At 41.8% G+C, this 13,705-nt stretch overlaps 1 protein-coding gene across 8 annotated transcripts in view; it reads right to left on the minus strand.

Annotated features, from left to right (window-relative positions):
- Positions 1-13,705, minus strand: part of BCOR (BCL6 corepressor) — an 87,741-nt gene that overhangs the window by 31,949 nt on the left and 42,087 nt on the right. For 7 of the 8 annotated variants that reach the window (XM_081199231.1, XM_081199234.1, XM_081199228.1 and 4 more), the window contains exons 3-6: positions 13,178-13,256; positions 8,830-11,628; positions 8,141-8,194; positions 7,530-7,713 (exon numbers count right to left, since the gene is read on the minus strand). In XM_081199231.1, the coding sequence (XP_081055357.1) occupies positions 7,530-7,713; positions 8,141-8,194; positions 8,830-11,628; positions 13,178-13,256 (3,116 nt within the window). The remainder of the gene's footprint in view (positions 1-7,529; positions 7,714-8,140; positions 8,195-8,829; positions 11,629-13,177; positions 13,257-13,705) is intronic. The other variant, XM_081199233.1, reaches the window with a different exon arrangement.

A 13,705-nucleotide genomic window follows, 5' to 3' on the forward strand; every position in this document is an offset into this window, starting at 1 on the left:
CAGCAGTGAATCATGCAGAGACCCAGCCAGAGCTTCCTCTGCAAATGAGTACTTGGTACTTGCAAGAGCTTTTTAATTGGTTAATTTATTTCTTGCAGCAGACAGGTAGTTTAGGAATCATCCTATACTTCAGCACTCTGCTTTCCAAAACAAACAGGAAAAGGGTTATGGATCTCACTGCTTTTGCTCCATGGCCTGCGGGGAAGATTCGCTGTTCCACTAGTTGTCCCACTTTAGGTTTCTTTGGTGCAGAAGAGTGGTCATGCTGCAGCAGCTAAAGCCTTAAAAAGGGTCAGGATGCCTAAAAATTATAGTATTTCTCAAAGAACGAATGACACTTCCTTTTAGCACTATTAAGCCGCCATGCCCATTTCAAATGGATCCATATCCCAGGCTGCTTAAATCATTCCTCTGCTGAACACATCCCATAATTTATCACATTTGTGGCAAAGAAGCTCTCCATAGCAACGTTTACAAGTCTCCTTGGCAACAAAGCAGTTTTTGCTATGGCTCTCCCCGTTCCTCCTGATTTTTAAACTCCCTGCAAAAAAAGAATACAGAGGCTTGCCTCTCATTTCGGTTTTCGCATTTTCAGGTTGGATGTACCTGGCACCATTTGGCCCTCTACCCCCCCAAAAAAAAAATTATGCAATTCACCGGTAGAGAATTGCTACGCATTTTCAAATGCAGTGGAAATATCCTGGAGGTCAGATGAATCAATTGTTTTAGGAAACTTTCTCTCTGTGCCTCAGTTCTAAGTCCACTTCAGTACATGCCGATGCATGGATAAATATTATTTAAAATGAAATAAATTTGCACCAATCCGTCTGCAGGCAGGCAGCACAATGAACATTGCTGTAATTTGTTTTGCACCACTGCACCAGAAAAAACATTCAGAGCGCACTTATGAGAATGAAAATAATTAACTGATTATTAAGGATGAATCTAGAAAACAGAAATTAATACTTTGACCAATCCTATGAGAGCCACTGCTTTTATTCAGACCATTTAAACTTAGCAACCAGACCTAGGAGTTGGGCATTGCAGAAACTTGACTCAAACTGCTGGCAAGTGTTACAGCCTTTCTTCCACTATATTAGGCATGTTCTAGGCTGCACTTGAGCAGGCAGATGCTTCGACCTCCCCAGCATTTTGCTTGCTTGAATGAGACTCTGCCTGAGTGTGGCAGTTCCACATGCACACCACAAAAGACTCCACTCATATAAGTTCACAGTAGCCCAACTACTCTTGCTATAAGGAAGGGAAGTACAGACAGTTACCTGCAGACATGCAATCGCTTCCTAGCCTAGACTTTCCCTCTCACCATTTCAGGTCTGCTGCAGTGAGCCAAGTGGCTGGCCTCTAGCACCACCTAATCCTAGTTGGAAGATGCTTGAGCAAGTGGCTCCCCAAAGGGTTTACTCAGCCAGCACAACTCTGCACTGAAAAAAGGGTTCCTATGGAGTTTTTAAAAAACCACCTGGACCTCATAGGTTTCCCGCCCCGCTCACTAATCACTCATGCGGCTGTATGTATGGAGTGGGCCCACAAATGGAGGAAAAAGGACCACCTGTGTTCAGGTAATAAGCAGCACTGAGAACCAATGGGGCATCTTACTTCTCCACAGACTTCCTGCTTTGGCAAGAATCTTCCCTTGGAGAACTTAAGACATGCCAAAGCCTCAGCTAATTCCACTTCGGTCAGAGATAAGGAAAATCACCAGTACTCAGTCTTTTACTATCACATCTAACTTTGTTTTGCTGGTATTTGGGGGGGAAAGGTGGAGAAAAGAATGCTTTTTACCAGGATTTTTTATTTTTAACTTGGGTTTTTTAAAAATAATAATAATAAAAGTTTGCCATAGGTATGTAAGAGCCCCAAAGGAGGCAGCTAACAGTTCCCGTAAGGGCCTGAGAACATTCTGTCCAATCTCAGATCTATAAACGAAAAAAGCAAAGCAAAGAAATCTACCAGTCCAGAACGTAACAGGCAGCAGAATTAAGTGGTAAAGTGGACTATAATATAGCACTTCAGATGGCAAGGGAGGTTACCATTTGTAAATGCCCCTACCTCACGGGGGGGGGGGGGGACTAACATAGTAGAGAGAAAGGATTTCACTGGCCTCTATAGTTTTCTAATTGTAGACCGTTGTATTTGAGGGTCTTTTTACACATAGAAAAACCTTCGAAAAAGAAACCTCACCTCACTGTAGTTTGTGTACAATCCATTCTGTTGTATGTGTTAAACCCCTTTTCCAGGTCACATTGTACCTAAGAATAGTGAACTCTCAGGACCTATCTTTATGTAGCCAAAAGAACCACCATCCACACACAAGAGGGAGATATCAAAAGGCTTGTGGAAGCCCCAAGGTTTGTGGACATACAACAAAAATATTTAGGGGGCGGGGGAGGAAGGGAATGAAAAACCACCCAAAACATCCCAACAAGGACAGAGCTTGCTCAATGGCCACAAAATAATTAATGTCTGGCGAGGGTCAGAAAATTGGGGAACAGGCAGAATGGAGACCTTTGGGAGAGACACGGCTGGCTGGAATCCTGAATAGGAATACTCCACACTGCAATGTTTTGTTAAGCTCCCAGCTATGCTACTAAAGATCAAAATGTTATCCAGATTTAAGGCTCTCAAGGCCGACTATAAACGTGGTAACATTAGATGTAAGACACTGATCAACTGAATAACAGCAACTCTCCATGGGAAAAGCTGAACCTGAAAACTTTCTGACTATATCAGGTACTTATGCCAATTGGCATGATGAATGTCAGGTGCTTGGGTTCAAAATGCCCTGAAGTACCAAAAAACTAACACTAAAGGCTTGCTGCTCAGCTGTCTTTACTAGCTGCTGTTGCAAGGAGCAAAAAGTGAATAGACGTGGCAAACTTTTGTAGTGATGCTCTGAAAACTTTCCGTGCTTTGCAGGCATAGTAACCATAGACATCACCACATCAAAGAAAAATGCACTTTTAAACATCTCGTCTACCACATTGGTTTTAATATGTTTATTAATTTTTAAAAACTTTATGCAATCAGCCTTCCTTTACCACCTTCAGATGGCTTAGTCTGCAGGAGTCTCATTTTTTCATTTTGCTGAAATCAATGCAGTCATACCTTGGTTCGCAAATGCCTTGCGAGTCAAACGTTTTGGCTCCCGAACGCCGCAAACCCAGAAGTAAGTGTTCTGGTTTGCAAATGTTCTTTGGAACCCGAATGTCCAATGTGGCTTCTGTGGCTTCCGGTTGGCTGCAAGCCAATCCAAGAGCTTCCTGCAGCCAATCAGAAGCTGTGCTTTGATTCCATTCAACTTCTGAGGTACCACTGTATGTCTATTCCCTAAGGCCTAAGCAGAACAGAATTGACAAGATTCCAGCCTTTGTGTGTTGAAACTTTTTTGCAAAGCTAAGCCCTGTGATGTGCACAAAACTTTTATGGACCACAGGTATGAAATTTACGGCATGCAATGCCCTAAGAGAAAATTTAATGAAAATGATTTATAGGTGGTACATGACACCAGTCAAGCTTGCAAAAATTTATCATTTGCCCGACAATAAATGTTGGAAATGTAACGAGACTGAAGGCACATTCTTTCATCTTTGGTGGACATGCCCAAGGATTAAGACATTCTGGGAGATGATTTATAACGAAATGAAAAAGATATTTAAATATACTTTCCTGAAGAAACCAGAGGCCTTTCTCCTGGGCATGGTCGGCCAAATGGTGCCAAAGAAGGACAGAATTTTTTTTATGTATGCAACAACAGCAGCAAGAATACTTATCGTGAAGTATTGGAAGACACAAGATTTACCCACCCAGGAAGAATGGCAGATGAAGTTGATGGACTATATGGAACTGGCGGAAATGACTGGCAGAATCCGAGACCAGGGAGAAGAGTCAGTGGAAGAAGACTGGAAAAAGTTTAGAGACTATTTACAGAAATACTGTAAAATTAATGAATGTTAGAAAAATGTTGGAATGAAGTTATATGGCTTGAGTAGAAATGTTATAAGGAATTAAATATAAATAGATTAATAGAGTATTAAAGGGAAAAATAAGGTTAGAATGTGTTAAGATAATTATAGGATAGAAAACAGAGGAAGATGGAAAGGAATTGCTGAAACAATTAATAGAAGAGGAATACAAAAAGGGAGGTGTGAGGAGGTCGTGGAAATAAGTGAATGAAAGATAAGATATTGAAACTGATGTTGATTTGATGTTGTTTGATGTGGTTTTTTGTTTTGTTTTGCTAGTTTATGTAGTGTTTTTGTATTGTATTGTATTGTATTGTATTGTATTGTATTGTATTGTTCTTTTTTTGTAGTGTTTAAATTGTTGGAAAAGTAATAAATATTATTATATGAAAAAAAACCAAAGTAACTTGAAGTTAATCACATTACATGGAAGTTAAGAACCGAGCTATATAGGACAGTCACTGTGGGGATCAGCAACCCTATGGCACCTTTGCCTCCCTGCAAGGATAACATTTGATAGTATTTACTATGTGCATCAAGATAATCAGGTAGTGAGCTATCCTGCCCCTCCCCCTTCAATGGCCACCAATTACGTGGAGCAGAAGCAGGAAGATTCTCCTGATGGCCCTGGTTGATGCAGTGAGTACAGCTGAATCTAATAGCCACAGGAAATGAAAACCTTGCCACAGGATGCCAATCCCCTGGCAACAGCAATGTGTAATCTGGCTCCAAGACATAGTGTAATCCATTTTATCAACTATTTGCTTCTTGCACACAGGTGTTCTAAATACTGCAGATTTTAAAGAACCGATAAAATCCTCTTAGTTCACAGCAAACCTAAAAGTGCAGATACTCCACCCCTCTCACCTTTTGCAAAAGCAAATGAAAATAACAGAAAACATACAATGCCCATTTTCATTTTCAGGGACCCTGTTGTATGTTCCATCCTCAAGAGAGATTGGTGCGTCCTATTTGTGGCACTCGCTCCCTAGTTTTAGGCAGGCTGTAAAAACTGTTTATACTGCCTGGTGTTCATTGGGTTTGAATTCCACTCTGATTTTGTTTTGGCCGCTCCGTTTTTTAAAAAACAAACAAACCACCCAATAATAAATAATAATAGTAATAGCAACAACTGAAATCTTTGAGATGTTGTTGGTGTTGTCAATAATAATAAATAATTTTAGTAACAACAACATCCCAAAGATTTCAGTGCCTTTGAAACAATGGAGCCTTGAAGAATGAGGCATCATAGCAAGGAGTAAATGTCAACTTGGAAGAAAAAAATACCGCTGCTGGATAACGTAAAGTGTCAAGTTATGGTCAATCTTACACTTGCGCATGCGTAGAAGAACAGTTGCAGTGGAGTAAATAACCTGAATCGTGTCCCTAGATAACCCATTCCAACAGAATTCGTCCTCACATCCGCACCAGCAGGATCACAGCAACATGGTGCTCCCTTCACAAAACTTATGTTTGCCTCCCTGCAGCATGCTATGCACCCAATCAACCTCCATGCTGAGAGACCTTTTTGTCTCCTTCCTTCTTTTATTCAAACCCTGATTTGTCCTTCCCTTCCTTCCTCACACCATTAGTTTCTTGGGCTCCAGCTGCCTCTGAAAAAGACAGCTCTTCCCTTCACCCTATTGCTTGATGAGGATGTGTATGAATCACCCCTCCACCCACCGTATCAGCTGGGGGAATAGACACAGACTGCAACTGCTTTCCGTTTAACTGAACAGCACTTTTGAGTTTTCAGGGCTCATGGGAAGCGCACTGAAACACAAGCAGTTACTGAAACTGAAGGAAGCCACAAAAAGGAGGAGGAGGAGCAAGCAGAATGGGGCATCAGGTCTCCAGGTTCAGAAGGAAGCCTAGGATGCATTCTTCAACTACCTGAACTCTGCTGAGCATAGCTGAGAAGAAAAGACCTTCTTCAAGAGTCTTAGCCTAGCCAAGCGCTCCCCAACCTTGTTCTATGCTGGATTAACAGTGTTTATCAAATACAGGCAACAACAGGGGTTACGTTCCTGCCTGCCCCCACACACATTGCTGAAGCGCACATAAGCCTGCTCCACTCTGTTATGCCCCCACCCTGCCCCCTTTTCCCAGGCACGCATGCGCAGTTGCGCGTCAATTGGAAGCGCACAAATCGTTGCCTGTAGATCTGGATTTTATAGATGAATATATGAATTTGTGGCCAACCCATTATGAGATGGCAACGTAGCAACTTGTAACTAACATCTCTTATTGACTCAGTTTACCAGCCACGGCAGACCAGCCCCCACAAAGTTACACACACTCTAAAGAACACCCATTTTTCTATTAGCAAGTTTGTGGGAAGGGAGAAGTAATAGGTTATCACATCTAAAGAGGTTTGGATACACTGAGGCGACAAACCCTCCAATCTTTTTGTTCATTGCACACTTACTGCTGCTGAAATCACTAGAAATTAGCAGGTACTTCTTCCATTCTAATGGTGGGAAGAATACAGCCAAAATCAAGAACAAATCACCCCCAATTTTAAAAGGTAATGGGCAGCTGTTGGGGCACTAGATTGGCTCCACCAGTATGGCCAGGCTGCGTTGGCGTCACCACTGCCCAGCTCCCACATCACCCTGGTAAGCAGCAAGCAGCAGTGCTGGCAGGAGTTCAGAACTACGGTGCTGCCACACCAGCTGGCCCTGTTGATTCATGGCATAGTTTTATTCTTTACTGGTCTGATGGAAGTTGACAAGCCTATGAATGGAAAATTTGTGCACAGAACAGTTTGCTGATATGGAGGGAGAGGGCAGGCTTCTACTACACAATACAGATCACCACATTGCAGTGGCTTTCTGCAAAAAAAGCAACAACACACACACAATGTTAACGTTCACACTCTTCAAATAACTAAATGGAAGGTTTTCTGATTATATGACTTAGCTCAACCCTCCCATTACCTGTCTTCCTTTCTCCCTGCTTAAGACAACAGAGAAGCCACACTAAGACCGACGCAACTTTTAAGCTACACAAACGACGAGCTGCAGTTGACAAATGTTTACATGAAAGAAACTTGTTTTCACTTCTTGTCAAGGGAAACTTAGTGGGCGATATGCAACATTAGTCATATTCAGAGAAGACCCACTGACATCTACTGTTATCAAATGGTCTACTCTATGACTAATGTTGTATATCACCCAGTAGGTATTGCTATGACTGTGCAGCAGCTTTTTGGAGCTGAATGCTTTAACATCTACGTACAGTGGTACCTCGGATTAAGTACTTAATTCGTTCCGGAGGTCCGTTCTTAACCTGAAACTGTTCTTAACCTGAAGCACCACTTTAGCTAATGGGGCCTCCTGCTGCTGCCACACCACCGCCACAGTGTTCTGTTCTCATCCTGAAGCAAAGTTCTTAACCCGAGGTAATATTTCTGGGTTAGCGGAGCCTGTAACCAGAAGCGTATGTAACCCGAGGTACCACTGTAATGGCATCGCCATGTTTTGCTCTAAATGACTACAGGAGGCACACAGAAATTTCAAAAAGGCATATAAAAACTTTGCTTACATCTGTCATTGTCATTTTGCCCAGCAATGGCATCTTCCAAAGTGACAGACTTAGGTTTCTTTTCATTATTTCCTTTCAAGTTTTCCCAGTCTGCTTGGTTGAATCTGCAGACCTCCGGGTCTTTGGTTGCTACGTGGCCTTCTCTCTCTTTCATCTCCAACTCTGAGAAGCGCATCATTGCACGCTAGAAAGAGAATTGATATGGGGAAGAAAGACACCTCACAATAAGAGCTACTTCATTTACCTTACCTTCTATGAAAAGTATTTCCAAAAGAAAATATCTGCTCAAACCCAAAGTTTTGAGATACACACAATTCTATATAAAGTTTTAAAATGCCATGCAAGGCATGTAGTATCTATGCACAAATGATATACAGTTCTTCCATATATAAAAGTAAATAACATTATATATATATATATATTTATTTATTTATTTATATATGTGTATTAAAAAGCATTGTCTTTTGAGAGGTATAACAAAGAAACAAAACATAAACTGTACAATGAATAAAGACGACCATGGCCCACAACTTCCCTTTGTGTACTTGGAAATGAAATTTTAACTCAAAGGTTTATGCAAGATTCTAGTAATAAAAATTTGAAGAACTGACCTCACAGTAAGCAGCAGGTAGACATAAAATACTGTCCTCTTGTAATCCTTCCATCTATGTAATTAAAATGGGCACTCAATGGATCATTTAAATTTTAGATAATTTCATCCATTTTTATAAGCATCAACTAATTCTTTCTTTTTTTAACAACGCAAAACAATTTGGCTTAACTCATTCTTTCACAAATCTAAAAAATAACCTACAATACTTGCCATCATTCAACGTCAAATTCACTACAGCTTCTATTCCTTTAAGCTACATTTCTGCTTGGTAAAGAAGTTGCATTAAACCGGCTAACATATGGCTGCTACTCCTTTTTAATCAAATGTCCTGTATGAAATAATCATCAGAACTTCTGCCTTTCCTTTGGTATTTCATAGTGCTAGCCAAACACAGGCAAGCTATAGCAAACTACCTTTAAAAACAAACATGTCATGCATTCTTCAGCTTCCTTTCACTACTACATGTTATGCTTATGAGATTTAATTATTTGTTACACCAATTAACTACATATATTTCTTATCTATTAACGCTCCAATACCCCTGGCTTCATAGCAGAACCCGATATACACAAGATTACCACTGCTAGTTAAGTTCAAGATAGACTTATAGAGTTGTACATATTTCATTCTCAACTGTGAACTGTGTTTTTTTAAAAACTGCTTTGGTAGTTAAGCCTCAGAACTCACCTGCAGAGCCCGCTGTTCTCGACTAAGTTGGCTAGAATCTGCATACAGTTCTGTCGTAACACACTTGAATCGATCACCTACGTAACCAGCAGAGTTTGCGATTCTCTTTGCCAGGTTAGATGGCTTAGGTTTCAGGAATTTGCAATCATTAGGTTCCGTGCCCTCAGTTCCCTCTTTGGCGTATGCCTGACTGACTTCCATACTTGACTGCGTGTTTCCCATACAAAGCTGTTTAGCATCATCTGGCATTTTGCAAAAGGACATAGCTAGGCCATCGTTTCCGTGAGCAGCCTCCAAGAACACAGAGGAAGTGGGAACCGTTAACCTCTCCCTATTCTGGCTCAAGGAAAGGTCCTCTTTCCTTAAGTTGAACATCGATGGGTGTGGGCTCTGGGCTTGCTTGAAGTTATAAACTTCATGGAAATTGCTTCTCCCACAGTCTTCTCTCATCACAATGAAATCTCTGTGGGGGAAGCCTTGTTCTACCTTGTGCTTTGTGGGGTCGCTTGCTTGATTACTGCTTTCAACAGGAAAGCTAGGTTTCGTCAGGTTCGTTTCACCTTTCACATCTTGCTCCTCTCTCGGTTCTGCAAACAGGTGCTTGTCACTTTTGGTAGTATTTTTACCATGACTTGAACTTTGGTGCAATTTCACGTTTCTGTCTGCAGGTACTTCAAAATGTAGTTTTGTGCTGGTTTCCAGCATCTCAGGCAATCGGTTTCTCAAGGCAGGGTCTTCATAACGGAGCCGTTCATGCGATCTAGACCTCCTTTCTGATTTCTCATCTTTCAGCTCCAAAGCTGTATGGGGTAACAGCATTGGGTGTACCATACCCATGCCCAAAGCATCCTGGTAGGTCATGAACTCACCTCGGCTGGTTGGCAGGCTGTATGGAATGGTAGGTTTGGGAGCTAGATGTCCAGGGAAAAGACTCCCATTGGGTAACAGAACAGGGTGAGGATATACAGGTCCTTTCCCATGTAGAGACAAAGGGCCTATAGCTAAGCCTTCTGGAACTGGATATGGGAGATAGCTTCTCGGATAGGGCAATGGTGGAGATCGGAACGCATCATTGGGAGGGAAAAATATGGAAGTTGGTGCAAGGGTGTTCTCATTTGCTTTGAAGATAGGTTCTGGATTATTGCATTTAGCTGCCTTATTACTATGCTTTGAAGATGCTGCTGCTAAAGGTTGTCCTATGTGCTGTATGACAGATGCAGTGGTCTCTGCGGAGCTAGTTGTCTTAGGGCAATCGACACTGGCATTTGGAGCAGGAGAAGCAGATGCTGGGCGACCTCCGCTTGACACAGACCCTGAAATATTACTGACAACTGCTTCTGTACCCCCCATCCTAGGGCAAGAAGAACTCCGCTGCTGTGGCGTCACCCAGTCCAATGCTTTGTTTTTCAACTGCATGTTTTTACCACCGTTATCTTCATTGGGACCAGGAACAACCCAGGAGGAAGGCGCCGTGCTGATTATTTCAGGTCTATAGACAGGGCAACCGCTTCCAGGAGAAATGGTTTCTTTTGGAAGATCACCTCCAGGTGAAACCAAGCCACTTCCGGCCCTGCTATGAACCAGCACAGTTGGCGCCATTTTCTTAACATGATCAGATTTGGTTGTCTCCATGTCAACAACTTTTGATGACAAATCCAATGGTTTGTCTATAATCTCTTTGGTAACAGTTTGTTGTTTTTCTAACAATGGAGGGGATCTGCTGTCCTTCCTGTCATGACCTGTTTTCCTTGCATGCACTGTAGGCTGCTGAGAGATTTCGCCTGTGTCGTGTGTTTTAGGAGCTTTCCCCCCGGAGACTCTTGGAGGAAACTCATTGCTTACATTCACGTATGGCTTTGGGAGTGTAACTGAAGAAGGAGACGTCGAAATCCTGGAAAAGTGTTTCTGAAACTCCGAGTAAGCGTCCCCAACCTGCGTCGGGAGGTGAACTCTAGGTGATGGTCTCGGTGAATGAGACAAGAGAACAGTGGGGTCTGTGGGCATATTACTAGCCGCTGGCTTTGCAGATGGGACTCTGGGAGGCTTGCTGTTCTGGATATGTGGATAGGCATGAGAGTCTACAGGAGTTCCAAGTCCAACTCCCATCTTCCAAGACAAGCTCTTTTCTGGACAGTGTCCTAGAGGGGGAATAGCTGGAGCTGCGGTTGCAGCAGAGATCCTCATTGGTGAAGCTAACGATGATGGAATGTGGGGAGCAACGTAATGAGAAGGTGGCAAGTATAAAAAACGTTCACCATTTGTACATACGGGCGAGTAGGTCAGATGCTGTGGCAAGCTGTAATTGGACTGCTGAGGTAGCAAGGCCTTATACATGTTCAACGAATACTTATTTGGTGATTCGAGAAAAGGATAAATAGCACCCTCCATGTAAGGATTTACCCAGGGTAGCCTTAGGTAACTAGCACCATTGACATTGAGAGGACTCGGTTTGTCGCTTGAGCTTCTGTCCAAGCCTAAGGTCTCCCCAGTTGGAAGCGAACTTTTTTGTATTCCAGGTGGCGTTTTGTACATAGCACTGAAGCCATTTGGGGGTTTTCCAGCTGCATTTTCAATTGCTTCAGTGGGATTAGACTTGAACTGCATCTCTGGATTTCTTTCAGGAGCAAATCCAAGGCCAGCAATAGCACTTGTAGCGTCCCGGGGCTTGTCTGAGCCAAGTCCACATAAACTGGAATAGACAATACTGCTGGGGACTCTAAGCCCTTCCCGCATAAGTCCAGACCGGTCCATGCTCAGAGCTGCAAGGCTGTCAATGCGATGCACTGCCGTGGCATCCACCTTTGTGAAATAAGAGAGAGGTGACTTTGGCATTTAGTCAAGTACTATTCAAGGCTACAGGTACTTAAAAAAAAACATTGCAGGAAACAAAAGGAAGCAAATACATTGTTTTCATTGTGAAAAACTAATGTGGGCTGATTAAACTGATAAATGCAGAGGAATAAAGTAAATCAAATTTTAAAATTTTAGCCTGCTTCATTCTTCTGTCTGTGGAGTCTGAGACCTGCCAAGTTTGATTATTATTTTTTCAGTAAGATTAGTTTAATAGGTCTCTAGATCCTTTCATACTTAGCAAAACAGCTACTCAACCAACTATCCCATTAAAAAAAAACTGATTTCCAGAACCATGTGTGTACTCGCTTCCAACTAGGGACATTTCATAAGGTTTGCTTATGGAGGGGGGGGTCCCTCAGATGCAGTTATTTATATTCCAAAAATCATTTAAATCAAATAATGACACTGAGTCTTTTTTTACTTCTGTTACTCTGCTTATTGATAGCCAAAATAAGTGATATTTAGGCTGCAATCCCATATATACTTACCTGGGAGAAAGTCCCATTGAACTCAATGGGGCTGACTTCCAAGTAGACACATATAGCATTGTGCTGTTAATAACTTTCTCAGGCCAGCAGAGGAGCTAAACTGCTGCCTTTCCCAGCATCCTCATATGAACAAAGAGGAGCTTGCGGGAAAGGAGAAAGCAAGATCACGTCATGTAGATGTATTACATGAGACCTCTGCGTATAGGGTGGTGTATAAGTTGGAAGAAGAAGAAGGAGGAGGAAGAGGAGGAGAAACAGAAACACTTGTCTCTCCTTTGTTCTAAATGTTTGCTCCTACACTAGATGAGAGAAAGTAGGCTACCCAATTCTAGGAAGCAAAACACACTACAGTGAAAACAGGCAAAGGTGTAGGCTCCACAGTCCTTCTAAGCCCCAAGAAAAAACAACAGCCCTGGGCAGTGCTTTTTCCCGGGGGTACTCAGGGGTACGCAGCCCCAACACCTTTTTTTCTAGAATAAAAGCATTGGCCCTGGGGCACTTTCTCTCAAATCTCATTCCTAAGCACTCAGCCAGCCCCAAACTGCAGATTATACTAGTTCTAGTTCTTCCAATTTTATTATACTTATATCCCACCATTCTTTCAAGGAGCCTGTGACATCCTTAGGATCATCTTTAGGTGGTTCCTCTCTAGACACTGAAACTATAGCAAAGGCTCACACACCCCATTCTGTCCACCCAAGGCTACCAGCTGTCAGTCACTGAAATTTTCAGAAGGCTAACTGAAATATGCCAAGCGATGTTATTTAGAGCAATCATGACTTAGTGTGTTCATGATGTGCTATTAAGCATATGACAAAGTAAAAAATGCTTAAGACTCAGATACCAGAAATATATACAAAAGGATGCAACTGTAACCTGATATTTGAATGCCACCTCTGGTTATCAGCAACTTTCATTAGTCCCAAATAGTTATTTGAAACGGAAGCCATAGCACAAAAATCCAGTGAAAAACCTTTTGTCATCAAACGGAACTATCAGTTTCTTACCACACTGTGGTTCAGGTGATTTTCTTCCCTTAATTCCAACCTGCTTTTCGAAGCATCTCCATCATTAACTGGGATTTTCCTATTTTCAAGAGATATTTTTAAAAAGTGACTTACAGACACAACGTTAATGGTTTGACATTTTGATCTGACTGCAGTGTTTCTATTAAATTACCTTTATCAATACATCAGTGCAGAAGAAAATTAACAGATTTGCCCTCTAATTGGGCTTTTTCTCTCTCTATAGAGTTCAGGGATGAAAAAATGTTTTTGGATTTTATTTCCAGTTAAGGAGTTTTGCTAAAGCAATACGTGGTGGTAAATACTCTTTATTTAGAAACAAACAACCCTGTATAGTATCGTTTATATATATATATATATATATATATATATATATATATATATATACACACACACACACACACACACACACACACACACATATACAGAGACAGGAAAAACCCACACATTTCTAATATCATACAAATGTCAGCTGTTCAATGCTGAAGAAGGAACCATACATCTGTGTGT

Source organism: Podarcis bocagei (assembly GCF_964188305.1).
Source record: "Podarcis bocagei genome assembly, chromosome: 6".
NCBI lineage: Eukaryota > Metazoa > Chordata > Lepidosauria > Squamata > Lacertidae > Podarcis > Podarcis bocagei.